Raw genomic sequence first — 26,446 nt, forward strand, 5'->3', positions numbered from 1 at the left:
GCCAAGCATCCTTCTATACAGCCTTCAGTTGCTGCCATTTAAAGCAGCATTATCAGTAGTGTTGTTGAAAAGCACACTTTACATCCTAGAAGCATTCATTTATTCTTCGGCTTTAGAGAAATTTTCTTCAGCCATGGCACATTTTCCTTCCAGGACTGTAAATGCTTTTCCATATCCTCTCATGCACTCTCAGTGATCTATTTAATCCAAAGCTCCATTTCAGCAATTTGCCTTCATATTAATGCTCATCACTTTGGTTGATGGGTCGTGTCACAACGGCCTGGTACACGCAGTGCACAGCAAGGTGTGCACGCAGGAAGGCAGAGACCTGCACCCCTCAGCCAAACCCACGCTCCGTCCCCTTCCTCGGGTCAGCGCAGCCCCAGCTCAGCAGCAGATCCTAATGGCAACGTGGAAGTTTCCAGAGACACGCAACACTAAAACCTAATGAGAAACAGCAGTGTTATTAGGACTGTTTAGACAGTGAAGCCTGGAAAGCAGAACGAAGAGAGACAAAGTGGTGCACCAAGAGTGTCTGTATGGATTTGCATCCCAAAGTCAACGTCTGCACATAAAGCAGTTATGTTCTGGGCAGTCTCATATTCCAGAGCCAAATTGTCACAGCACTCTTTCATATCTCCTCACGATGGACTTAGGTGCAGGATTCTTATTACCAGCTTTCCTTTGAAATGGCTCACAAAAGAAAATTTCAAAGAAAATGCAGATCTAAAATAAACCAAGTCCATCTCTACAGCACCACGGTTCTTACCAGCATGTCAGGACCAGTTCACGGTCCCCCCCTGCCCCCTCCCCCAACTCTCCACCCTTGTTGCACAAAGAGATCCCAAAAGCATAGGATGGATTACCTAATGGTTTCTTTAAATTGGGTAAAACTTGCAGTACAGGACTGGTAACTCTTGGCTAAGTAACAGTGTCCTTCCTTATGGCTTACCAGATCCAACAAGCCAGATCTGGTATTCGCAGCAGCTGGACAAAATGTGCCTAGGTGTTCCTGAACAGTTTCCTGTGCTGCCTGAAGCTCCACGTATTTATCAGATTTACGAAGCATACTGTCATTCTTGTGACACAAGTAGTTACAAAAACTTCTAAATCAAAGGAAAGGATCTGTTTTGCGCCAGGTTTTGATCGAGCTCAACTCTGAGGAAAGGAGAAAGAAAACGGATTAGCTGCAGAACGAGCAGTACAGAGCAAGGCCGTCCTCATGTCACATCCTTCCGCAGTGCATCGGCCGTGCCGTGCCCAGCAGCCTCACGCAGGAGGGAGGTGTGCTCCTCGTGTCCCTGCGCTGCAGCACAGCGGCTCTGAGAGATGCAAACACAACTGCTGCTCCACCACACTGCTCTCACAGCTGTGTCCCTGCAGCCCGCAGTGCTCGGACCAGCACAGCTCGTAATGCTGACCTCGCTCAGTTCACGCAGTTTGCCAACATCCACGGCTCTAATATATCCACGGTGGTTGCTTTTAGTAATTGAATTAAACCAATTAGTTCTTAAACGTATACTTATTAGTTACACTGCGCTCTGTTTGCTAAATGAAAGCAGTTATTCTATGGGAAAAAAATGCTTATTCCTACGCATCCCTCCTGACTTCAGAACACCGTGTGTCATTGACGATTGCTTTCTTTGGAGCAGCCAATGATGCTGTCGCTGCCCTTATGTTACCTGTATCTGCTGCTCACTCATTATTACTTCTGAGATTTTGTTCCATACACTAAATAATAGATCGTGATACCAGCATCCAGCACCAAAGATATGGTTAGCATCATATTCTCACAGCTCATTGAGAGATAACGAGTGGGAATGGCATCAGCATTCCCTTTTTTATTGCTTAAGAAATTGGAAAAAGAGATGACGCGACTTGCTCAGGGCTGCAAAGGAAGTCACCAAGAGAGAGGCCGAAGAATCCATCCCTTCACAGCTCCTCCTTCCCTCGGCTCCCAGAGAAGTCAACTTCTGCAAAGAGCCCTTGGCCGCTGCAGCAATCCTTCCCCCCAGGTGCCCCCGCACCCCCGCAGCACTGACTGGGGGCTCCGTGTGATGTGTCTGCCCCGCGAGGGTCAGTCCTGAGAGCAACACTCAGAGCACAGCTGCACTGCTTCTGCAGAACTTGGGAACCTCCAAAAAACAGATGGCATTTGTGCTTCATTCAGTGAGCCTGAGATCAGTGTCCCGAAGGAAAGGAAATCTTCACAAGCGTGATATTGTATTGCTTTCAACGTCATGTCGTTGTTTCACTGTACTAAGGCAGTCTGAACATGCTGTGAGCTGGAATTTATTCCACATCAGTATTAAACACATACAGAGGTTCTCCTTCAGTATCGAAGAAGGGACCGACCCAGGCCCAAAGGAATCTGCATGTTTCTGATTTGAAATGTCATAAGAAATAGCACGCTCAAAACGAAGATGTTCCATTTCCCATAGATGGAACAGGGGAGCAGAAACCCCAGCAGGAGATAACGCCACTGCTGGGGCTGTGTGTGACACTACTGCAAACTGACGGGACTCGGGAACTTTCAGTCTATAAAAGGAGGTTGAAACCAGCCGCGCTCTCAAATCGCCGCGCGTAGTTTCACCTGCCATTTAAGGAAGTCCTGCTCTAAATAACCCTCCAACGTATTTCTAACAGACTTGAATGCGCTCCAGAATGCGTCTGAGTCACAGCTCATTTCACTTGTAGAAATGTGAAAACTTATTAAGGTGTATTACAATACGCAGCTTTGCTAAGTGAAGTGTTGATCCTGTGGAAGAAGTCTGCGATGAGGTAACGCAGGGACGGTCGGTGCCAATAATGGCGCGTTCCTTCTGGTGATGTGGCCACACGCTGGCAGCTCTCTTTCTTATTTACAAGCAAGAAACTCCTCTTGAATGCAAAACCTGTGCTTTGTACCTGCCTCATTAATACAGATGCAAAACTAAGCAGGGCATTTCAGCAAGAGAAGAAAACAGAATCTAGCCTTTACAACACTGCTAAAAACACTGTTTGCATGCTATTACTGAGGCACGGAGAATAGGTGGAAGAGCCAGTAAAACATTTCACAATGTCCACGCCCTGACCTATAAAGGTTTGTAAAGTTTTGCTGGGAGATGCCTGCTCCTGTGCATGAATCATGTAGAAGAGGGAAGAATCTATAAATGGGAAAGCAAGCGAAGAACGATGCTGGAGAGGCTTGCACCCCCTGCCCCCCACTTCCCAAACTATTCTGCAAAAGCATCTTAATTATTGGCTCTGCGGGCGTGTTTGGCTTTGAGAAACCAGAAAGGCATCTGGGCCTGTTTTACTGCACACTGCTTCCTCACAACTCCTGCCTCAGCATAAGTCTGTGTTCTTTTCAAGTCGTATTTTAAAGGTATTTTTATTTGTAGAGCTATACTGAAATGACCTATTTGTGCCATACACCTGAAGGTTGGCACAAAGGAATCGTTCCCGAAAGCACAGTGTTAAACATGGCTTTCATCGCCTCACGTTTGGACTTTGGACTGTACCGACAGAAGCGTACAGCTGAAGGAGGACTAGGCATGACCTGATGGCAGAACAGGCGCACGGCTGCATCTTCCAGACATGTTAAACTGCCCTTTGAATGTCTGAATATACATCAGAAGCTCAGAGGCATAAAATCACATCAGCTGTGGCAAAGACACTTTCAATAACTATCTAGACTTCAGGGGTAAACCTTCTTTGCTTTGCAACATCCTAAGGACAAGCCAAAAGGCTTTAATTTGATAGGCTGTCATTAAGCTCTAATGAAAGCAGTGAAAACAAGGAATATAATTTAATTAGAGAAAACATAATTAATTTAGAGGAATAATTATTTGAAGCAGACAGGGAAAAGAAGAGGAAAGAAACAAGCTGACAAATAGTTGACAAACAGTACAGGGCTTCTTTGGAGAAAAGTACGAGCTCCATCTGAGACCTGCACTGCCTGAATCACACAGACACTGAAGTGCTCAGCACTGGAAGGGAAGCAGCTCTTAGTGCTGTCAGAGCCGGGCACACAGCTGCAACGTGGAAGTCACCAGTGCTGGAAAGGCACTGCCACCACTTCCGTCCTTCCGTGGCACTGAGGCACAAACCAACGCGTGGAGCCGCGGCAGCGCCGCTCCAGGTCTTAGCTATCCTGACACAGGACGGTTTCAAAGCTTCCACCAGGACATTTCCTGTATATGTTCCACTGGAAATAGCACAGCTCCTATGTAAAAACACAAAAGCCAAATCAAGCAAAACACACAAATAAAAAAATAAACGTATGTTTAACATTTACTTCTCTCTAAAGCTTAAGGTATTTGAGCACCAGTAATGAAGAAAGGGGCTGATAATGATCATGAACGTCTGTCATCACAAATTCAGCTTTTGAGGTTCAGACAGAAAATCTCGGAGCCATTGCTTACCAGCTCGCTGCCACAGACAGCTCTGAACTCTGTAACTACAGCTTGTGGCTGTGAGGATAAATACTGCCTTCCACATCTGGCCACAGGAGTTATGCAAAACATTTTTCTTCTGGATACGGGAACAGAGAAGTGGGTCATACGTGAGATTTTGTTATGTAATTGCCACGAGGCACGCTCGGGCTCCAGCACGGGCTCGCTCGCCGCAGCAAGGCAGCAGGCTCGCAGGCAGCTCTTGTCTGAAGGCGTGTGGTGGCCCCTAGTGACACGCAGGTCCATGTGCACGGCGCTCCGCAGCCGGGCCGCCCCGGCACCGCCTGGGTCAGCGAGGCCCCTGGATCTGCGTGCTGAACTGCTTGTGGGGCACCCCCGCACCCCGAGGACTGCTGTTCTGTAAGAGCTCGGGAAAAATGCTCCGTAAATGTCATTGCGTGCGAGGCAGTATTTATACATATCTTTTATGGTGTACTATCAGAGTGTGCTTATGTTTGTTCAGGGCCACAAACACTGTATTTGCTTCCAGAGTGATACACATATGTTGGGAGGAGGTCCCGCACGGTGCCAGGAGCACGACTCCACGATCCTGCAGGGCCCTTCCAGCTCGGGGTACTCTGGGACCCCACCATTCCTGTCACCTCTTCTTGTGGCCACTGAACTGCTCCAGCTTTGTGCTAGCTTTGAGCTGTTTCATATGCCCGTGTACGAACCTCACTTCCCCGCACTATTGGCTGCTCTCGCTCCTAGGAGAATACTCTGCAGCTTGCTCATTTTCTCATCCGCTGCCACCTTAGCTGCTCATGGTTCCCACAAGGGGAAGATTCCTCCTGGAGGTCTCTTAGATGACACTGAATCCAACACTTGCGATTCATTTAAGGGGGAAAAACAAAAGAGTGCTCTTCCTGTGTCCTGGAGCTGTTTTCCTTGGCACTGACTTCGGTTCTATTCGAGGACAGCAGCTAAGATAGGACAGGCAGCTCCTGACTCCCACCTGCGGTCGGTGGTCGGGGAAGGATGCATCCAACACGCCCTACTCACCGCCACGAAGCTGCAGCACTTCCTTCAGCAACGCACAATTTAACATAATGTGCCAGGAAGCTCCATCGTTTTGGCCTCCCCATGAACTCAGCCGGGCCGTTCCCACTCAGTGGCTCTCAGATAAAAGAGACCAGCACAGAACAGGTCCCCATACACAGGAGGAGCTTTCCCTGCAGACTGCAGTTACTGTGCCCAGTGAAATCCTGCTTCCCAGACCCATTGAGCTACACAATGAGCCAGGATCAGTTTGCAAAACACAAAATCTCTGTTTACTGTTCGCATTATAGGGTGCAGCACGGGCATTAACAAATGTGCAAACACAGTTCGCTTTCAGGGTGGAGAACTGTCCTCTGTATTCTTTTTCACTCTTTCAGAATAATCTGAGCTCAAAAGTTGCTGCTGGCTTGTACCCACGTAGTGGCAGACTGTGCCCTGATGCTCACCATGCTGTGCTCTTGGTTCTAACGCAGACGTGTGGCATAGAAAAGGAAGCCATGTCCCGTCACAGCAGGTTATAAAGAGAAAGGGGGATTTTTCAAACACAGAAATGTGGATTCTGGCTGAATGTAGATGAAATACTGAGCGTGGGACTCCTCTTCCTTGAATGTACTTTGTACAGCAGAAGTCTTTCCACAACTGTACCGTAAGAGACCTCAGGGCACCAAATTCTTACGACAAAACCCAAACTGAAACCAACAGTGCGGTCCCAGGGACTAACAAACGGGCACTGGATTTCATAGTTAAAGTGGATCATCACTAAGGACTGAAGTAAAAAGGGCTTTTCTTTAGTTAAACCTTTAATTCAGCCCAAAGGAAGCCTGTGTTCCAGCTACAGGCTGCTGAAACCCACACCCAAAGCTGGGTGTGTCTCCTTTCCTGAACTCCCATGCCTGGTTACCTCTGGCTGGTTAGTGGCGGTGACTAATCCCAAATGGCACGCACGCCTTATCAGAACTTTGCATGGGTTATCTCCTGAGCTCTCTAAACGCCGTCACAACGGTGACAGTTCTCCAGGAAGTCAAACAACTTCCTAGCGTTGCTACGAACCGTTTTTATGACTACACACAAACCTTCAGACTGACGCATCGCTGACCGAAGTGCTGCACCAGTCCCTGCGCAGGCAGTGCTCCACGGAGCACTCAGCTGCAGGAGATGGAGACTGCAGGCAGCAATGGAAACCCAGGCAGGAAATACATAACCAAAAGGTGTAACTGTAGCAGGATCTTTGCTGTGCTCCTCTCATGGTTTTAAAGACGTAAGCTCTGTCCTACTAATGCGGCTGACTCCTATTCAGTGCAGACAGAACAGACCCACCCTATAGGAACAGGGCAATTCACCTGCCCGGTGTACTTTGACTGCCATTCATGTTTTTCAGACTTTTATGCTTTCCAGCTACACCCAAAGTTCAACGTCCAACGACAATTCAGAAAGCTGAATGTACACTTTGCATCTTCATGCAAAGGAGTTCTGCTCTGAATGCTGCTCATTTTGCTTTGGAAGGTGCACATTTGCAGAACTGCTGAGCTCTGCCTTGCTGCAGTGCCTCTCAGCAGACTGCACTGTAACTGAACAGCACAATGGTTCTGCAATAGCTGCACTCAGGAGTGCTTGGAAACCTGAGGGTGCTTCCAAGATACAGCTTAATGCACCCAGAGCTCGGTGTGCCACCATTTCCTTGCCCCAAGACTGAGGACCAGTATGTACAGCAGCAGTTTTTCACTAATATAAACAATACATTAATTGTTCTACCTGACTAGCTATACATTATTAATACACTAAATGCAATGCCCGAAGGAACTACACCTGCTTTGTCCTGGTGCACACCTGCTACGTGCTTTCGTGCAGCACTAGTAACTCCCTCAGCAGGAAGCTTCTTCACTCACTTTCCATTGTATGTGTGCATGTTGCATCCCAGAAGTACACATATCACAGCTGGAGGAACTACTCGAAACACAGGTGCTTGGGTTTCTCTGTGTGCTCAATAGAGGCAGCTGATTTCCTGTAAATGGTGGAGCAGCCAGAGGGCACAATGAGCTGAGCACGTTGCCAGGGCACACTGCTTTGCTTTCACTTCAGCCACGCAGGAGGGCTCGGAGCTAGCTATGCTGGAAGCTGGGTCTCGGTACTGTCACTCCATGGACCTCAGCATCTCACATATAAAATAAAGTGAACCACCACAGTGGTTCTGATATCCTTATGACTACGGCTATTCACAAAGCAATACACTTTCTGCTTCATCTCAACCTCACTGCATCCTACTTCAACTTCTACGGGTTTTCTAACAGTAAACAAGTGTACACTCGACGCAAGCAAACTACAAAACCATTAATTTTCACAACACTAAGATGACTGTTTGGGCTTACTGTAAAATTAACTAAGGCAGCAGATACAAACGCCACCTTTCTATCATTTAGAGACTGTTCTAAAGCATCCTCAGGCCCAGGTGATGGCTCACACAACAGCAATATATATTTGATTGCAGATATAAATATTTTAAGTCTCTTGTCACATATGGCCAACTCATTTTAATTTCATAACCTGCACACGGGGTTTGTTGGACAATGGCTGTACAGAGATACGCTGCTATAAATGATTCAGCAGCTCGTTTGTGTTTTATCTTTTATTCAAAATAAAAAATAAGAAAGCCAAATTTCCTGAGGACTTTTTTCAAATGCAGATGAAGAGATTAAAAACCCTTTGCACCGCAGAGCGTGGGGACAATGTCCTGCATGTTGTTTGTGCTGACACCAATTACAGCATGCGTCAGGAGAGGTGGGGTTTACAACCACCGTGCTTCCTCTTCGAAAGACAATATAAGGGTTTACAGAGCACACACAGCGCTTCGCTTCAGCTGCTCTGTGTGCAGTTAGCTGCTCCATCTTGGAAGAAGGGAAAATGTCATTCTCCAACCAAAGCTTCCAGCTGGGGACGGCTGCCCGCTTCCAGGGCACAGCGCCCGGTATGAGCGCGCTGTCCGTCAGGAGCGCGGTCACGCAGCGGGCTCAGGCGCCCAGCGTCCACGGCGGAGCGGGCGGCTTCGGCACCCGCATCTCCAGCAGCTCGGTCCGCAGGCAGAGCTCCAGTGGTGGCTTCCACCTCAACATCTCCGACAATGATCTGCTGCTCTCTGGCAATGAGAAATCGACCATGCAAAACCTAAACGACCGTTTGGCTTCCTACCTGGAGAGGGTGCGATCTTTGGAGAAAGCGAACTCCCTGCTTGAAAGGCAGATCAAGGAGTGGCACGAGAAGAATACAGGAGGCATAAGGAATGACTACAGCTCCTACTTTCAAACAATCGAGGATCTTCAGAACAAGGTAAGACCTCACACAGCCATCTATAAAAGCACCAAGTGCAACTCTGGGAAAGACAATAATCTAGTGTGGGAAAGCTGCTATTTCAAATGGGAGCTGTCTCATGTGGGAACAGGAAATGCTTAACTTTGACCAAATACAAATTAGTGGCAGACTTTCTACAATGTTTAAGACTCACTCAGTGTCCTCTGCGAGTCCTTACCACCGCTGTTCCACCCCTTTCCAACTATTCCTCTTTAGATCAGTGCTGCACAGTTGGAAAATGCAAAGTTCGTCCTGCAGATCGACAACGCCAAGCTGGCTGCTGATGATTTCAGGCTGAAGTAAGTTCCACGAGCATTTCCTACACTCTTTCATGCTCCGGTTATTCAGGAAAACATCTAGTTATCAGTATCAAACCTGAGAAGTAAACCACAAAGCTTAATAAAAACAAATATTTTAGGACTCTGGATGTAGAAGTTATTGATCTGACACTCCTGTCAGACAGCTGCATTCTGATGATGACAAAAGAAGCCTTGTTTCACAGGTATGAGAACGAGCTCTTGCTCAGGCAAAGCGTTGAGAGTGACATCAATGGACTGATGCGAGTCCTTGACGACCTGACTTTAACGAAAGCGGATTTGGAGTCACAGATTGAAAACGTGAATGAAGAAATAATTTTTCTTAAGAAGAACCATGAGGAGGTGAGCAGCAAAGTACTGTCATCATTTTTTGTCAGTGACATTTAAGAATTAAGAATTACTTCAATTTCTGTATTCAATTCGGAATTTCCTCTCAATATTTAGGCCCAAAAGTTCACGTCAGCTGATGCTAACACTGCTCCATGTTGCAGGAGGTTGACAGACTGCGCAATCAAGTGGGCGGCTCAGTTAACGTAGAGGTGGATGCTGCTCCAGGTATTGATCTTGCAAGTGTTATGGAAAACATGAGACGGCAGTATGAAGAAATGGCAGAGAAGAACCGCCAAGAAGCCAAAGAACGGTTTGAAAAGCAAGTAAGGGCAATTGCTTCAACAGCAGCAAGAGCCTCTGTCATGTTTGGTCACAGCTTACAGTCTTTCTGTGTTTCAGTCAGAAGTGCTGAACCAGGAAGTAGCGGTCAACATAGAACAGCTGCAAGAACAAAGGAGAGAGGTCACAGATCGGAGACAGATCTGCCAGAGTCTGGAGCTGGAATTACAGACTCACCTCAACATGGTAAGTAATAAACAGTTCTTGAAATAAGGCCCGTGTTTAGTAGATGGTTATGAATACAGAAGAGGAGACATTTATCAAAATGTAATTTTAAGGACACTTTAAGGACAGAAAGTATCCTCTTGAGCAATAAATCTCTGTTCTTTTTCACTAATTGCAGAAGAAATCTTTGGAAGACACGCTGGCTGAAACTGAAGCACGTTACAGCTTTCAGTTGGCTCAAATACAGGAAACAATCGCCAGGTTAGAGGCTCAGCTGAGGCAACTGCGGGCCGACATGGAGACACAGAACACAGAGTACAGCATCCTGCTGGACACCAAGACTCGCCTGGAACTGGAGATTGCCACGTACCGGCGTCTGCTGGAAGGAGAGGACATCGGGTGAGGAAAGGGGCCCGGCAGCTTCGTGCTGCTGCCAGCGAGCAGCACTGCAAGCGCTCTCTAAATTCCCAGACAGCAACAGTGGTAAAATCTGTCTTTTGGCAGCTGGTTCCCTAAGGACAAAAATCTGCCTGTTGCCTGGCGCTCAGCTGCAGGCTCCAAGCAGGCTGCAGCGTTCATAGCAGTCTGTGCCAACTTCTCCGTGGGTACATGCTGTTACTCTTCTTAAGCTGATCTATGGCTCATGCTTAACAAATTTTACTTCAGTAGTGAAAACTCATCTAAACACGACATGGGTCTAACTAACATCTTGATGAAAGGAAATGTGCCTGCTTTGATTAAAGGTGCAGGAAACATACCAGGTTGTTTCTTCACTACGTCAGGCACAATTTACTTACATTTTCCTATTTACAATCTGAACAGGGTTGTCCAAGAGGATGTACTTACAAACGAACTTGACAAAGGTATGTTGCACAAGCATATATTTTTGATGGCTTCCTGTTTCAATGTTAGGGACTTAAGCAGCCTGATTTTAAAAAGCACCGTTTCAGAGCAAATAATCAACCAGTGAAATCTTAAAACAAATAAGCAATCAACTGTATGAACAGGTAACCTCTAGGGATTATACAAGCCCTGCTTCTATGTACGTAACCCAGGTGGCAAAGCACAACTACAGACTTCTCAAAGAGAAGAAGAACAGCAGAACGTTACAGAATTCCCTTCTGAGGCTTTCAGAGGCATCTGCTTCTCTCCTAAATGAAGTGTACATACTTTAAGTGCAAAAAAATCCCTGTCTATGTAAGCAAGTTCCTAGTTTTCAGATTTGCAAATCTGTGCTAATCTGAAGCAAAAACGTCACAAAGAACAGAGTTATTAAACACAATTTTCAGAATAGTATTATGGGTAACATACAGAATATTAGAAGGAAGCTAAGCCACACCCTGTATCTCCCAGAGGGTTACATCCTAGTAACTGTGCATTGAAAAGATGCCTTTGTCTATTTTCTCATTAGTGAAACTGCTGCCAGTACTACAGTAATATTATTCTCTCAGTACACACTCCATTTTCATTCATTACCTATTTATTTTCATTACCAGAGTCAAGTAAAATTAAAAAGATCAAGACAATTGTTGAAGAGGTGATTGACGGCAAAGTCGTGTCCTCCCAGGTTAAAGAGATCGAGGAGAAGATGTGAGCGGCAGCAGCAGAGGGGAGATGGCCCCTGTGCTTCTTGGAGCTGCTGCCAAAATGACACCATGAAATTTCATGTAGAAACCAATTTAATTCTCCTTGAAATCAGCAAAGGTTGAAAAATGACCAATTGTCAGATCTCAAACAATCTAGCTTTTCATCTTTTGTGTGTGTGTATTAATGAAAACAATCATTTTAGCCTTACATAGCATAATGTCTAGGGTAGATTTATGTTTGAAGCAGCATTGAAGTGCTGATCCAGGGCACCTATTCTGAGCGTGAGCTATCATGCCAGTGCACTGGAGGCTCACTTCAATAAATGATTTCCAAATAAGACAAAATGTCAATTTTCATTTCATAATAAATTTAAATGCAACATTGAAGAGGTCTTCTCATTATTTGTCATTCTCTGTGAATTTCTACACTGCCGAGCAAAGACACTTGATCACCAATCTACAACCTCCTGTCAGTTCCCACTAACAGACTGCCACGTGTGTCAGGCCCTCGCAGTCACTGCTGCACACATCAGCCCAAGGGGTCACTGCTTCCTCCTGACAACGTAAACACACTTTCCTCCTTTTGAAATCCCACCTGTGTGCTGCATTACTTTCTGTTCATAAGCAGCTGCCAAAGAAAATAATTCTTTGCTCTCTCAGTCCTGACTCGCTGATTCCAGGCTATCCATTCATTTCTACATAAACGCGTCACTTAAACTTTTGATCTACTGCTCATAATACAGTTTGCCACCCCCCACCCACCCCGAAAACCACACCCATGCTCCTGGATGTATGTTAATTAAAGAGGAGTATATTTCAGTTGACAAATCCAATGATATAATTAAGCCAGGACAAAGGGAAATCTTTTTTTCAAAATAACTTAGAAATAAAAGTATACTGATTTTGAAGAGATTCCAGCTCACAGCTTCTAACCTTTAGAGCTACGTTTGATTTTTAGATGTACATTACAAAAGGCACAAAGCAGAAAGACAACTGGCAGGTGTTTCTGTGCTGGGCTTTGGCATCCAACTGCGCCAGACTTCGATCAAACAGTAATACAACTGCAATGTAAGGTGGGACTGTGGATTTGTGTGGTACCACGCTGCCGTTCCAGCAGCCCCAGAGCAGCACAGGGGGAGGAACTACAGTTCGACGGATTTGTCAGAATTCTCCACTTTTGCATTTGACCACACGTGGGTTATAAGGGCTTCAAGCACATGTGCTACTGGAGCATGTGGTGAGAGGACCACGAGAGAGCCGCTGGCAGCCTGAAGTCTGATGGCTTCTTCTCCTCCCCCCACCCTTGAAAAGGTGTCTCCTAAGTCTCCTCTATCTGTGTGAGCTCAAAAAGGAGCTGTCACTGTAGAAAAAGTACTTTGAAGCCCTCTATGGTAATGGAGATCTTTCCCTTACTCTGGCCAACTATTTAGAAGAAACGATGGTAACTTTTCAGCTTGAAAGTGTAAAGTGTGGGTATACAATTACACTGTAATAGGAACGCTGGTTTCAGCATCAGATGCAAGTATTTCAGTGAGAAAAGGCACGGGGCAGAAAACTACAAGTCACACTCAGTATAGTCAAGAATATTTTGTTATCACTGTACTGATGGACCGCAGAGTGCTGCTCGCCCGCATGCCTCTGCACACTCTTCTGTTATCACCTCTAACTTCTTAACATCCAGAGAACACTAATCTGCCAGAGGTTTGTACCAGAAAAGCATTGGGAATAGAAACACATTTCTGACACGCATGCTGGGAAGTATAACACCAAAGGGATCGTTCTACTTACCTAAGCATAATTCTATAATAATAGCCCCAAACCAAGAAAGCAATGAATATGTAATGACAAATCATTTCAGATGGATTTAAATGTGAAAAGAAATTTGCGCTCTATTGCACATGGCAAAACATTATCATGGTGTCTTAGCTCTACTCCACCCTTTCCTCCTCATACAGCAAACACCTGGAGGGCACCAGATTTCTGCTCCCATGAGCAATTTAGATTTGCACGTATCATTTAGCTTGGTCCAGATTCACTGAACTGCTTCTCTCCTCCCTAAATTCGAAAGAGAAGGAGAGACAGAATTAAGGGCTTTGTTAGGAGGTGGGGACCACTGCCGCACACCACAGTGTCCCTATATAAAGGAAGCTCCATTCCCCGCTCCGCCTCGCTCGGCAGGACAGCCCAGCTCTGAGCAGCACCATGGCCCTCTCTGTGCGCACCGGCGGAGGATCCCGGCAGTTCTCCTCTCGAAGCGGCCTTGGCGGAGCGCCTCTGAGGATGTCTGCCGCCAGCTCTGGAGGGGGCTTCAGCGGCAGTGGCCTCGGGTTTGGTGGTGGCTCTGCCGGCGGGTTCGGCGCTGCTTCTGTGCTTGGCTCCGGCTCGGGCTTCAGCGGGGGCTATGGCAGCAGCGTGGGCAGCGGCTTTGGTGGAGGTTTCGCTGGCGGCTCAGGAGGCGGCTACGGGAGCGGCTCTGGCAGTGGTTTTGGTGGAGGTTTGGGAAGCGGTTTTGGGAGCGGTTCAGGCAGCATTTTTGGAGGTGGCTTTGGCAGTGGGGCAGCTGCTGGTTTTGGAGGTGGTTTTGGCATTGGCGGTGGTGGGGATGGTGGCATTCTTTCTGGTTCCAAAAAAGAAACGATGCAGAACCTCAACGACCGACTGGCCGCTTATCTGGACAAAGTACGATCCCTGGAGGACGCCAACACAGAGCTGGAGCGCAAAATCCGAGAGTGGTACGAGAAAAACGGGCCTGGAGCTGCTGCTCCCGGGTCTGGGAACGACTACAGCAAATACTGCCCAATAATTGAAGACCTTCGAAACAAGGTAACAGAGCCATGCACTCACTGCGCTCTGCATCTGTAATTCATTCCAGCACGTCTGGAGAAAAATAAATTCCTTTCAGAAACAAGAGCAAATTTACACGATTGACGCCTGTAACCATCCTGCCACTTTGCACTGGAATCACATTTAGAATTTTTCCCGTATAATTCATTGCAGTTCTGCAGCTCTGTCACTCCGTGCTGTGATGTGACTCGGTTTAATGTGAATACGGAAACAAGTGGTAGAGCTCAGTCATGCAACTTTTGTTAACATGTTCACATTTTATAGTTTCATACTTTTAATATCACTAATTCAGTTTGTAGAGTAGACAGCCTTCCTGGGAAATCCATCAGAGATCGTGAACTATACAAAACAAACTAGCGTTCTTCCACTAAGTGAATCAAGAAGACTTGCAGAAGCTGGAAATCTGTCCTATATACTGCCAACGTTAATTATGCAATTGTTTAAGAAGTTACTTTTATCACAGTGCTATTTAGAATAAGAGTTACACAAGAAGCTGTACTGAGTTGCAAAGCCACGGGACTATAAAGTGATTCCCCGGCCGTTGCTTGTGTTCCAGATCATTAACGCAACGATCGACAATGCACGAATCATTCTGCAGGTGGATAATGCCAGACTGGCTGCTGATGACTTCAGACTGAAGTAAGTATATCTTAATGTTGCAAAACCTCTCCCCAGTACTTGAAGGGAAATGTTTTAGCATTTGCAAATCTCTTTCGTTGCAGAATATGTTTACATAATTACTAATATTATGAGAATTTTGCGTATTAAGATAGTAATAAACATAGTAAAAGCTGTGAGTAGAGTAACAGTGTGCACTTGACCTCATTAACTACATCAAAAGCATACTGAATTACTTATTTTTCAGATATGAGAATGAAGTGGCTCTTCGCCAGAGCGTGGAGGCCGACATCAACGGTCTGCGCAGAGTTCTGGATGAGCTGACCTTGACAAGAGCTGATCTGGAGATGCAGATTGAAAGCCTGAATGAAGAACTGGCGTATCTCAAGAAGAATCATGAAGAGGTACGTGTTTTTTCTTACATATATTCATAAAAAGGCAGATGGAAGTGTGAAATCCAATTATTCCCTTGTTTATGCAGGTGGCAGGTCCTTTCATTTCATTGCTTTGTTTGCTTGCTGCTTTGAGTTTGCTAAGGAGATATGCACACGAGCGGCGGGCTCTCGGTGACGCAGTATTCCTGATTCCCTGGGTGTTGCCATGCAGTGTTTGTAGGGATGCAGAAGCGTGCCCACGTGTGCTCAGAGCCCGTGGAACACCGGCCCCCAGACGCTGCTCTTCTCTCAGCTCTCCCCTTAGCACAAGGAAACTTTCCCTTCATTCTCTTGCCAAACCAACTCAGAAAATGAAAGCTACTAAAAAATGTGCCAACTAAAGCCATAAAGAGAATGAGAACCAACTCAGATGCTTATCCCAGTCTTTTCAGGCATCAACTTTACTCTAGAGGTGCAAGTTAAAGAAGAATGACTTTACCGTAACAGTTTCAAAGTGAATAAGAAAGTGAAATATAAAGACTACTGAGGCAAAAGGAAATGACAGAAAGATCTGTGCTCATACTTCAACATTTATTATTCCTCAGAGATGAGATAAAACATGGTCAGGAAGGGTTCTTGTTGAAAAAGGATTTATATCACGCACATATTTCTGGTAGAATTATTTTGCTTTTTACTATGATAATCTTTTACTTGAAATCTTTCCAGGAGCTCCTGGGTTTCCAGAGCAGTGCAGTTGGCCAAGTCAGCGTTGAAATGGATGCTGCCCCAGGAATTGACCTCACCAAGCTGCTGAATGACATGAGGGGACAGTACGAAGTCATTGCTGAGCAAAACCGCAAAGAGGCCGAAGCGTGGTTCAATGAAAAAGTAACAGCCACACACAGAGAAAGTTCGGCTCAATGCACGAAACTGTAAGTGTCTGGAACAGTGAAATTGCACTTTTCCTCCTTGCCATTTCAGAGTGGGGAGCTGAAAAGAGAAATCTCCACCAACACCGAGCAGCTTCAGTCAGGAAAAAGCGAGATCACTGACCTGAAACGGACTCTCCAGAACTTGGAAATTGAGCTACAGTCTCAGCTTGCCATGGTATGTGGAAAGGAGACTGCTAATTAGTCATGAACATTTTCCAACTTACTCTGTCTTTTTAGATCGTATACTTTTCTACAGGATCAAAGATTTACATTTATTTCCTATTAAATCCTGCATTCTTTTAGTTCTTAAATAGCAGCCATATATATGCAATTGGATTGCAAGGAGCATGTTATAAGGCAAATGAACTTCAATGTCCACATTTGGTAAAGTAGCAAAAGCCAATTAACAAACCAGTATTCAAAGAGAAAAACGAATACCTCAAAACAATGAGGCTTACTGCCTTTAAACCAACGCTGTTGGCTTTGTATTCATAAAGAATGCTTTTCTCCTCAGTCAGATATTACTCAGTATCTTTTCTACGCAGAAAAAGTCCCTTGAAGACACATTAGCAGAAACGGAAGGAGGTTACTGTGCTCAGCTGTCACAAATACAGCTTCAGATTGGGAACCTGGAGTCTCAGCTGTTCCAGGTCAGGGCTGACATGGAACGCCAGAACGCGGAGTATCAACAGCTCCTGGACATCAAATCTCGCCTGGAAATGGAGATCGAAACCTACCGCCGCCTGCTGGACGGCGAGTTCGTGTATGTACAAAAACCGCGCTACATACCTCCTGTGTTTTATTTTCTATCACAATATCCTCTCCAGGAAAACAGTTAAAACAAGTGCTATGCTCACCAAAAGACAGTAAGGCAGATGGACAGGTTCTGCATAATTGGCTCCTCCTTACATACATCGTGAATGAACCCCTCTACTCAGTATTTAATTGATCTATGAATGCCAAGAAGAGGAAATAACACGAGCTCTCCTGAACGTGACGCACGTTCTGCAGTACTGCATGTCTCTGTTTCATTTTTAGGAGTGGAGGGCAGGGAGCTGTATTTGAAAGCTCATCTTTGATGGGGTCGAAGTCACAAACACAGTCACTGGATTCTTCTCAGGGTAGGTAGAACTCAACCAAATAAAACTGTTTCACAGTGGCCCTTGACCATTAAAATTCAAGTAAACATTACTGTGTGCCCATACACAGCTGTTCTACATAATCAGCAGAAGTGCCAGATATAGAATTAAGTACTTATTAACAATTCTCAGTAGTGTCTGAAACGTTCTGATTATACTATCACCAATGTTTTAAGCAAAATAAAGTATGCTATTCTGCTTAACTACATCACAGAGTTCTTCATAACAAGTAACTAATTTCAAAGGACACAACTGCTCATATGGAGTACGGTAACAACTGGATAAATATTTCCTTTGTTTCCTTTGTGATGCTCAGATCCCACCAAAACTAGAAAGATCAAGACAATCGTTGAGGAAGTGGTGGATGGAAAAGTTGTAGCATCCCATGTGAAGGAAGTTGAAGAGAAGATATAAGGCACCACCTGAGATCACAGAGCATCCATTCTTTTCACATTTCTTTCCAAGCAAATAAGTTTTTTTCTTTTGTATGAAGTAAAAAAAAAATAGATTGGCTTTTAGCTAAGATTCTTTTATGTGAAGCAGAACTTATTGTTTCCTTCTTAGCAGCCACGCAATACACCTGCATTGTTTTCATGGTGCTCTTTAACTCAATCATCAATTCTTTGTTCTCTTATTAGAAATACTGTGCACATATTCAATCAAATATATTTTTCTTTATTTCTGAGTAATTAATAGATAAAAAATTTTTGCTATCTTAACCCAATTTTCCAAATTTCTTGACTAATAAAAAGGACTCAGCAAGCTTTAAGATATGAGTCTCCTTTCATTCTTTGCATCACAACTGAGGACTGTAACTCCCAAACCACGTTTCCTATTTTTTTTTCAGTATTTTGCTTTACCATACATTACATCCACAGTATCGTGCTCCCCGTGTAAAGACATAAATCCAATGTTTAAATATGGGATTAAATAAATAGTTGATAAAAAAATCAATTTACAGCCATACAAAGTACAAAGAGAGAAGTTTCTGCCAACAGAGCAGTACAGGGATTGCCATGGCAGGGGAGAAGGGCTACGCTGGTTCCGAAGCATTTCTCAAACTCGGAGAGATGTTGCAGAGTGCCATCTGGTGGGAGCACCATTTTCCATTTTGAAACCTGCCTTGGACTTCTGGTTGTCCAGAGATGAACTAATCCATGCAATCTGTCATTCAGATCAAAATTATGAGCCAGAATACAATCCCCCTACAATTTACCCCTCTATATTTGTGCTTGAGTCAAAATGTTGACAATTATTGTGTGATTCTCAGATAAGAGAAGATACTGCGACCTCTTACACCTACTTCATGGTGTCTCCAGAATACAAATGTTCTGAGTGTTCGATCACATCCCTTCAACATTTAACCAAACTAAAATTCTAATGGTAGCACAGATTTTATACCGTGCTCCTGTTTCACACTTTGCACACCCAACTAAGAGCACTTCTTTGGCTTCCTGCTTGGACCAAGCAAAAGCCAGGGTAATGAAAACAGTAATCAAAGAATGAAATCAGCATGGTAAAGCCACAACATCTAAAACCCAGTCAGTTACATAGGAGTCACCATGATAAATGCCACGAAGAAATTAAATAGAAGATTGTTATATATGTGTTAGTATGAGCAGGTAAAAATGGGAAACACATCTCCATTTTGAAGAGAAAAATGTGTTTCTTTCGTGTCTCTTCCAAAAACTTGTGTATTTTCATAAAAATGTACATGAAGAGATATGAAATAGTACACACATGTCAAGCAATGCAGCTGTGATTGCTGTGAATCATTGGAAACTCAGAAATTTTTGAATTTGAGACACATTTTTGTACTAACATAGATTTCTACTGAGTAATCATGCCATTTACCTACAAACACAATAATCCTGAATATTGTGTTCTAAAAGATAAATTAGAATCACTTATCATTACGAGAAACCACTCCAGTTATGGTCTGCCTTGTCACCAGTGGGGAACCAAAGCAGTCTGCAATCACAGTAACATTATCACAGAACCCCAGAAATGGACAAGAGGTATTTAAACTACAAAAATCCAATATCTCTTATAAAATATGAACACTGGAAGTTGCTAGGATTCAAAATGACATAAAACCTAGTGAAAATACAGTAGCTTACACCTACCTTAAAGTTGCAGCAATGTCATAGCCAGATGTCCCCTATACACCTGGAAAATGGGAAGGGAAAACAAAGCATCGGTGCTCATTCATTTTTCTAAAGTTTTCAGAAATGATATCAACATTTCAGCTCTTGACACTTTTTGATGCATAATTTTCGGCTTGTTGGGAGCAAGTCCAATACCCCTGCACACCTCTGAGTACTTCAGATGGAAACGTTTCTGGATAGCAGACAGCCTTGACTATGCCTGGTGGAAGAAGACATCCTGAGCCCCAGGGAACTGCAAGTAAGCTGCAAAGGACCACTACTGTGAAGAAAATTAAAAAAAAAAAAAAAAGGAAAATTATACATTATTTGCTTAGATACATGGGTCCTTCCTTTCTTGTTTATAGTTTCCTAAGCTAAAATATGTTATGTTTGTTTCATGGATATGGATCAATGAAAAAATTGACAATATTAGGTTGTTAGAACTATGTAGAAGTAGAATGTTTAAGACAGCTGCAGAATAAACAGTGGACAACAAAACATTCTCATTCCTGCCCGGGTCAGCTGGAGAACCACCAGCTAAGAAAAATAAAAGCACTACACAGGACCCTTTCACGTGTGCCAGCAGACAGAGGGGAGAACAAGGAAGCCTTATGCACACAAGGGGACTTTGAAGTGGAACAAGGCTTTGACTTCTTAAAAGGAGTGTCTTGTAAGACTACTGCCTTTCTTCCCTCATTTTACTGACACATGATGGAGTCTAAAAACACATTCTCTCATGGGTTCTTTTTCTGACAGAAATTAGAATTTTTACTAAATATCCCATACTGCTCATCACTGAAAAAACTTTGAAAAAGTTAACAACAGTTCTTCCTATACACGATCATTGAGACTGCAACTATTCAGCAGTTAAAACAGGCCAGGAAACAGAATGATTTGCAGAACGCAGAACAGACCACCTTTATTTTCCACCTGGGAAAAGTGAGTGGATCTAACGAAAGGAGCGCACTGACAGGAGGCACAGAGTACTGCAAACCCCTTCTGGGACAGCACAGTCACTTCGGCAGCAGCCAGCTACATCATTGGGAACTGCTCTGCAGAGAGGCAGCCAGGAGCACCTCGCCACAAGGCGTGAAAGTGTTCTCATTAGTAGTGATGGTTCCTCATCCTCCCGCACTCCTGCATGCAGAGACACGGAAACGTTGGGTGAAAGGACACCCAGGTGCCCAGCTGCCCCCAGCAGCAGGGCAGGTCAGCCACGTCTTGCCTTGCTGGGGAAGTTCTGCAGCATCCCTGAGGAACTTGTTCTCGTCCCCCCCAGCTGCACCACCGCCAGCACGGGCGTCCCACTGGGAAGCCGCTCCCTTCCTCTGCCCTGTGTTATTGCCCTCTCATTCTGTGCTGTAATTTTGTACCTGCCTTGTATCTCCTAACCTCACACACTTCGAGTTTATAAAAACCCTAAACGTAAAGTGTAACAAAAACATTAAGACATTGCATACATTCACTTCCATAAATAACTTGGGCATCCCCTTTCAGCTGCTGCTGAAATGTCACATGTTGGGACACCTGCACGACGGACTGCAAGCCCGAGCTCCAGCGTGTGCCCAGAACCGAAGCTCTGCAGCTTTAAGAGCCACCGCTGCTCTGCCTCCTCCCGCCGCAGGCTCTGCAGAGCCCCCCCCAGCGAGGCCGAGCACCAGGGGGGAGCATGGGAGGGGGATGGAAGCGGCCCGGCTCCTCGGGGGCGGCGGGGCAAAGTATGAAACGCCCGACACCAGAAATCAGATAAGGAGCACCGTCTCAGCAAGGACCCAGGTAATGACTTCATGCAGACAGACACCTTCCAGAGGAAGGAGACAGCCCTTGTCTATGCAGCTCCTCCCTCAGCCTCTATGAGGTACAGTATTTTCTTTTCAATGCAGCATATTTCTGGGGATGGGATTTTGATTTTACTGCAGTAAGATTTGAACTGGAAGATAAAGAAGAGGTTTTGTTTATGGCATGAAATGCACACTAACGGAGAGCTGCGTAATGCATCCGGATGCTCTGCACCTGCACAGTGACATTGCTGGGGCTCAGCAGCAGCACGAGCCGTCCCACGGCGACCCGGCACCCCTCCGTTATCCCACAGCAAATGAGAATCTTGAAAATCAAAGGCAGTGTAAAGAAGCCATTTATCTAAAGAAAGCATTGCAGCTTTTAGCACTTATATTGAAGAAGCTTGTACCTTTTCAGGGCCTGTTTTATACTGCTCACTGTAAAAATGTCATACTTTTCAGCAAATGTAATTTGTTCTCTCATACAGATTCATTACACATTATCAACTCACAGTGCTACTGATGTAGATTTGTGTACAAAACATCTCTAAAACCTAAAAACCTTGAAATACAATAGCAAAACAACTTACAGACATCAAATGCCAAGAGATTCAATCTGCAAATCAGACACGCAGTCACTCAGTTGTGCAGCAGAAGAGGGCCTGCAGGCACTGTGGAGGTCTGAGCAGCAGCACTGGTCAGAGTGCTGCTGCAGCTGCCTGCTGGAGCCCTGCAGCCAAGCACCGGCCAGGCCAGGCCCACAGCAGTGCCCAGCACAGAGCAGCCCTGCAGTGCCTTACAGTCATGTCACAGAAACTCTGCGGCACGCAGGCACAGAGGGACAAGCAGAGAGCATCGAGTGTTCACTCACAGAACTGATGATGATAATTACAACAGGTCAGTATTCTATGGGGGTTTGCTTCCTAACACCCGACCTTAAAGAGTTTATTTCTATAATGTGCCCCACAAATGAACTGTCGCGTTTAATACAGGTGTCAGCACACTCTCAACATGCCAACTTTTCCTTCCTATTCTATGCAAATCTTAATTAACGTGTCCTTAAAGGACAAGAAGTTGTGGACTTGGACAAAGACACTACTCAGGTAACAATGCACGGAGGAGCTTGCCCTCAAACAGCAATCTGCTCAGGCAAGAATGTAATGACAGCAATTGTCAGCTGTAGCATATTCATTCATTTTTTTCTATAAAGTTGTTCTTGGGAACAAATTAAAAAACTACATTACAGCTAAGGACTATTCCAACATGGGACTTTGAATGGACTGCAGTTCTGCTATCTGCCGTGAAGCTGAGCCCGTTTGCTCTGGAGTTGGAGGCAGGCTAAATACAACTGCTGGGTTTGTGCTGGAATCCCTCTACAACAAAACGTTAGGGCTGAAGATTTAGCCAACTACTCTCCCATGTGCAGCAGGATAAGGACTTCCTCATTACACAGTACAAAACATATCAACTCATCAGTGTTGGCTCTAACAGATCTATGGAAATCTAAAAAAATTGTTCTCCGAGATCTTTATGCGTTTGTTTTATTTACACTATTTAAACATTTTTCTATGATGTGTTTTGTGTCCCCTGCAGCTAGAAGAAGCTCCATTTAAAGGAATGGACAAAGATGCAGAGGCATTGCAGGCAGCCAGAGCTGAGCTCTGCGAAGCCAGGCGGCAGTGGCACCACATGCAGAGCGAGATTGAATCTCTGCACGCTGTGGTAAGCACCACAAAACAGCCACCAAAGCTGGGTTAAATAACACATGGCTGCCTATTGTTTATCCTCTCCTAAACTATTTCAGATTTTACTGAAAATATCTCAGCCTTAAAAATATCACTTACCTTAAAAACTGTACTATTATTCTTAAATAATATACTTAGAGGACTTGAGATAAAAACACATTGTCTGATTGTTAATGAACAGTATGTACAGCATCTTCACAGACATTTTTCAAATCTTAAGAGGAGTTAAATTTAACAGGAAAAGGGTTTGGAGCGCTCGCTGCGTGCCACAGAACAGCAGTACCACGTGCAACTGCAGAATTTAGAGGCAGAGATTGAATGTTTAGAGAAAGACCTGCAGGAAGTGAGGAGAGGCATTGAGAAACAGCTGCGAGAGCACGAAATTCTCCTGAACACCAGGATGAAACTGGAGGAGGAGATAGCAACGTACCGCAGTCTGCTTGAGCAAGAAGAGAGCAGGTACTTGGCGATTAAAGCACTCACGTTATCTTCCTCTTCAGAATTTCCCAATGAAATAACCATTAGAATTGTAAATACAAGAACCAAGCAGTAAAAAAATATTATAAAATCTTTAGAAGTGTTTTCATTGTACTCAGCTTTACCAATTCCACACTTTCCACATGTCAGACTTCTCTACATACACTGCAGGTAATAACGAGCTTCCTGCGTCCTCAATCGAGGCACTGCTATCGATGTAGGTCTGTATCACATCAGCTGCTTGGTGTGGGTTCCGCTTGTTTCACACCATGATGAGATAACTCCACCCGCGTGATGTGCTGGGAGAGGAGCTCCCTCCAGACCCCATGAAGGATCCCCTTTGCATGAGTTTCATATCACTCAGCACCACCTGAAACAAGGGTCAGGTCACAATTACCATGCTGTCTTATAACGTCTGACAGTGACGCTTTGCATCAGCTGCAACTCACAGTGTCTGCCCTTTGCCAGCACACAAACACCAGCGTTTTTAAACATAGATTTGAGAGAGGCAGCTACAGCTACATCAGCAACAGAGGATAGGAAAAGGCAAAGCAGCACGTCCCACACTCTGCACTGGTACCTGAACAAAAACAGGGCTCAGAAAGCTCCCAGCAGATCAGTGCCTCCCTCAGCCACTTCCTCAGATGATGCAGGGCCTTAGTCCAGCAACCTCACGCGTCTGAATAAGAACATTCCTTGCATGGGAGTCAGACACAGTGCTTCTAACTGTGAAAATACACTCAACACAGAATCAATAAAACTAAATAGTTCTACCTGGCACACAACCAATGCAATATAAGCCTTGAAAAGTAACAACAAAATTAAACAGACCTTTCTAGTAACTTTATTTCTACATTCAGAACAAGAACTCCTAACGGTTACTGCGATATAAAATAGAACTTCTCATACTTCTCCAATTTAAAATTGTCCATAGCTGCTTGTAAAACAAGTGCTGGCTTAAAGTAATCGGGTATTATGAGATGCTGGTAAAGATGTTCAGTTTTGCAGGTACTGTTGCTCCATACCTGACTGGAAGGGCAGCAGGAAGCCCACCCCCAGGACTGCCTTCACGCTGCCTGCAGGTGAGCGCGCCCACCGCTCCCACGGGGCCCATGGCCTCAACAGAGCATCCTCACCACGCTCAAACTGCAGGACACTGCAGAACGACCTTCTTCCCATAGAGCAGGAAGAGAAATACCCCCACCCCTGTGCCACGACCTCACTCATCTACATGCATGGCATTTGCATTCTCTTTTATAGATGGTGTAAAGAAACACGAAACTGAGAAGACGGAGTTGATGACAAAACAAGCTATCCTAGATGGAAACATTATGAAGCAAAGTGCTGAAGCTCATGGCACTATAAAGTAAGATAAGCATAAATTTAACAAACTATTTAAGTGTGAATCTTGGGCATTATACTTCAGTCTCAGATTTTTCCTTTCTTCATCCACACAGCTAGGAAGCTCCAGAGTAGCATTGGTAATCCAAGTTATATTGCATGGTGTGTTTTAACAATAAATTAAATATTAAAGATCTTTTTATTAGCATTTACTTCCTGAGTTAGCCATATCATGATGCCGATTCTAATTGCAATTTATGTCAAGAATGAAACTATTAATAATACATTTAGTTAAGGCTGAAAGTAAAAGAACCCATACTGTGTTTGCAAAGTCCCTCTGGGGCATATTTATGCACATGAATTCAGGCCTGGCTGCTCCGACTTGCATTGGGAAACCCCTTAGTTTTGCTGATACTCGAGGGAAGGAGAGCCTGGCTGCCAGTGGGCAGCAGAGAGTTGCAATGTTTTATTCATCTTCATGACTTCACTAGCATTACATCTCCCTGTTTTTTTTGGTAGACTGGCATTTAACAAAACATTTGGAAGAAGCTGTGCTGTACCACACATGTCACTAATACTTAGCTATAATTAACATGGGAATCTGATTAAAAATGATGCCACCTCAGGGCCTGCCATACACACTCCACACGAGAAGCTTACTGTCATGTGTGAGCTTTGCTCATTTCACACTGGTTGTCAGATCTGAATGTGGCTGCTTGGTTGGGTGCTCACCTTACCTGTGAGGCTCCAGAGTCAGACTTTCAGACTGAAATCCTGAAGCATAATGAGAGGGTGAGATCAACAGGAGTTTGGTGCCTAAATGTTATTCATATCTCTTGGGTTTTCCATTATCTGTATTTTACTTCTGCCTTATTTTTTTCTTTTACATTAAATGTAGATTTAGGCTCTGAGCTGTGGATCTGAACAGATTTTTCTCCTCTGTGTCCTGAAAGCTTTCAGATGCAGGACTCATTCCTGCTCACAATCACACAGACGCTTCTGACCAATATTTCAGGCTGAATTCTTAACTTTCTCCTTGGAAACAAACTACCTGCATTCAGAGCAATGGTTTTGTATCCATGTCTACTTAAAAGCAAAAACCACACCAGAATGTCACGCTTGACTTAGCTTTCCAGAATGAAGCTGTTTAAAAACAAAGCAAACAAAAAAGAGCCTTAGTGCCTCAGTATCACATTTTAAAAGCAGCCCTGAAGTTACAGATTACATAGCACCTAAGGGATCGTAACACATTTGCTTTATTGTTTCAGGACAGAAAAAGTGGATGAAGTCATTAAGGAATGGGAAGGCTCCTTCTTCAAGGACAACCCACACTTAAGGAAGAAATCCGTCTCGCTGCGCTTTGACCTCCACCTAGCAGCAGCAGAGGAAGGATGTGTACACGTGCAGCAGAAAGCCCTCCCAGACATCGAAGTCAGGCTGGTCATGAGGAGGTCGTGCAGTATTCCCTCCATCAAACCATAGTGCACAGCAAGCCGGGCCAGCCGCCCCTGCCGGCCGTACTGCTACGAAATGCCAC

General features: G+C 44.7%; 3 protein-coding genes across 3 annotated transcripts; all 3 read left to right on the forward strand.

The window, feature by feature from the left end:
* Nucleotides 1–8,301: 8,301 nt before the first annotated feature.
* Nucleotides 8,302–11,901, forward strand: LOC136056806 (keratin, type I cytoskeletal 20-like). The gene is made up of 8 exons (XM_065749156.1): nucleotides 8,302–8,756; nucleotides 8,994–9,076; nucleotides 9,280–9,436; nucleotides 9,586–9,747; nucleotides 9,824–9,949; nucleotides 10,107–10,327; nucleotides 10,751–10,791; nucleotides 11,425–11,901. The coding sequence occupies exons 1-8, from the start codon at nucleotides 8,334–8,336 to the stop codon at nucleotides 11,520–11,522; spliced, it is 1,311 nt and encodes a 436-aa protein (XP_065605228.1). The 5' UTR covers nucleotides 8,302–8,333; the 3' UTR covers nucleotides 11,523–11,901.
* Nucleotides 11,902–13,670: 1,769 nt separating this feature from the next.
* LOC136056798 (keratin, type I cytoskeletal 12-like) lies at nucleotides 13,671–17,836 on the forward strand. Its single transcript, XM_065749149.1, has 8 exons — nucleotides 13,671–14,337; nucleotides 14,915–14,997; nucleotides 15,224–15,380; nucleotides 16,077–16,238; nucleotides 16,332–16,457; nucleotides 16,828–17,045; nucleotides 17,321–17,403; nucleotides 17,738–17,836. Exons 1-8 carry the CDS (start codon nucleotides 13,717–13,719, stop codon nucleotides 17,833–17,835), a joined length of 1,548 nt encoding a protein of 515 aa, XP_065605221.1. The 5' UTR covers nucleotides 13,671–13,716; the 3' UTR covers nucleotide 17,836.
* A 3,412-nt stretch (nucleotides 17,837–21,248) lies between these two features.
* On the forward strand, nucleotides 21,249–26,403 carry KRT222 (keratin 222). Its single transcript, XM_065749170.1, has 6 exons — nucleotides 21,249–21,344; nucleotides 22,940–23,068; nucleotides 23,330–23,550; nucleotides 24,577–24,650; nucleotides 24,829–24,934; nucleotides 26,178–26,403. The coding sequence occupies exons 1-6, from the start codon at nucleotides 21,249–21,251 to the stop codon at nucleotides 26,389–26,391; spliced, it is 840 nt and encodes a 279-aa protein (XP_065605242.1). The 3' UTR covers nucleotides 26,392–26,403.
* Nucleotides 26,404–26,446: the final 43 nt, after the last annotated feature.

This window comes from Cyrtonyx montezumae, unplaced genomic scaffold, assembly GCF_038088225.1.
Source record: "Cyrtonyx montezumae isolate F1298 unplaced genomic scaffold, pur_monq_1.0 scaffold_58, whole genome shotgun sequence".
Taxonomy (NCBI): Eukaryota; Metazoa; Chordata; class Aves; order Galliformes; family Odontophoridae; genus Cyrtonyx; species Cyrtonyx montezumae.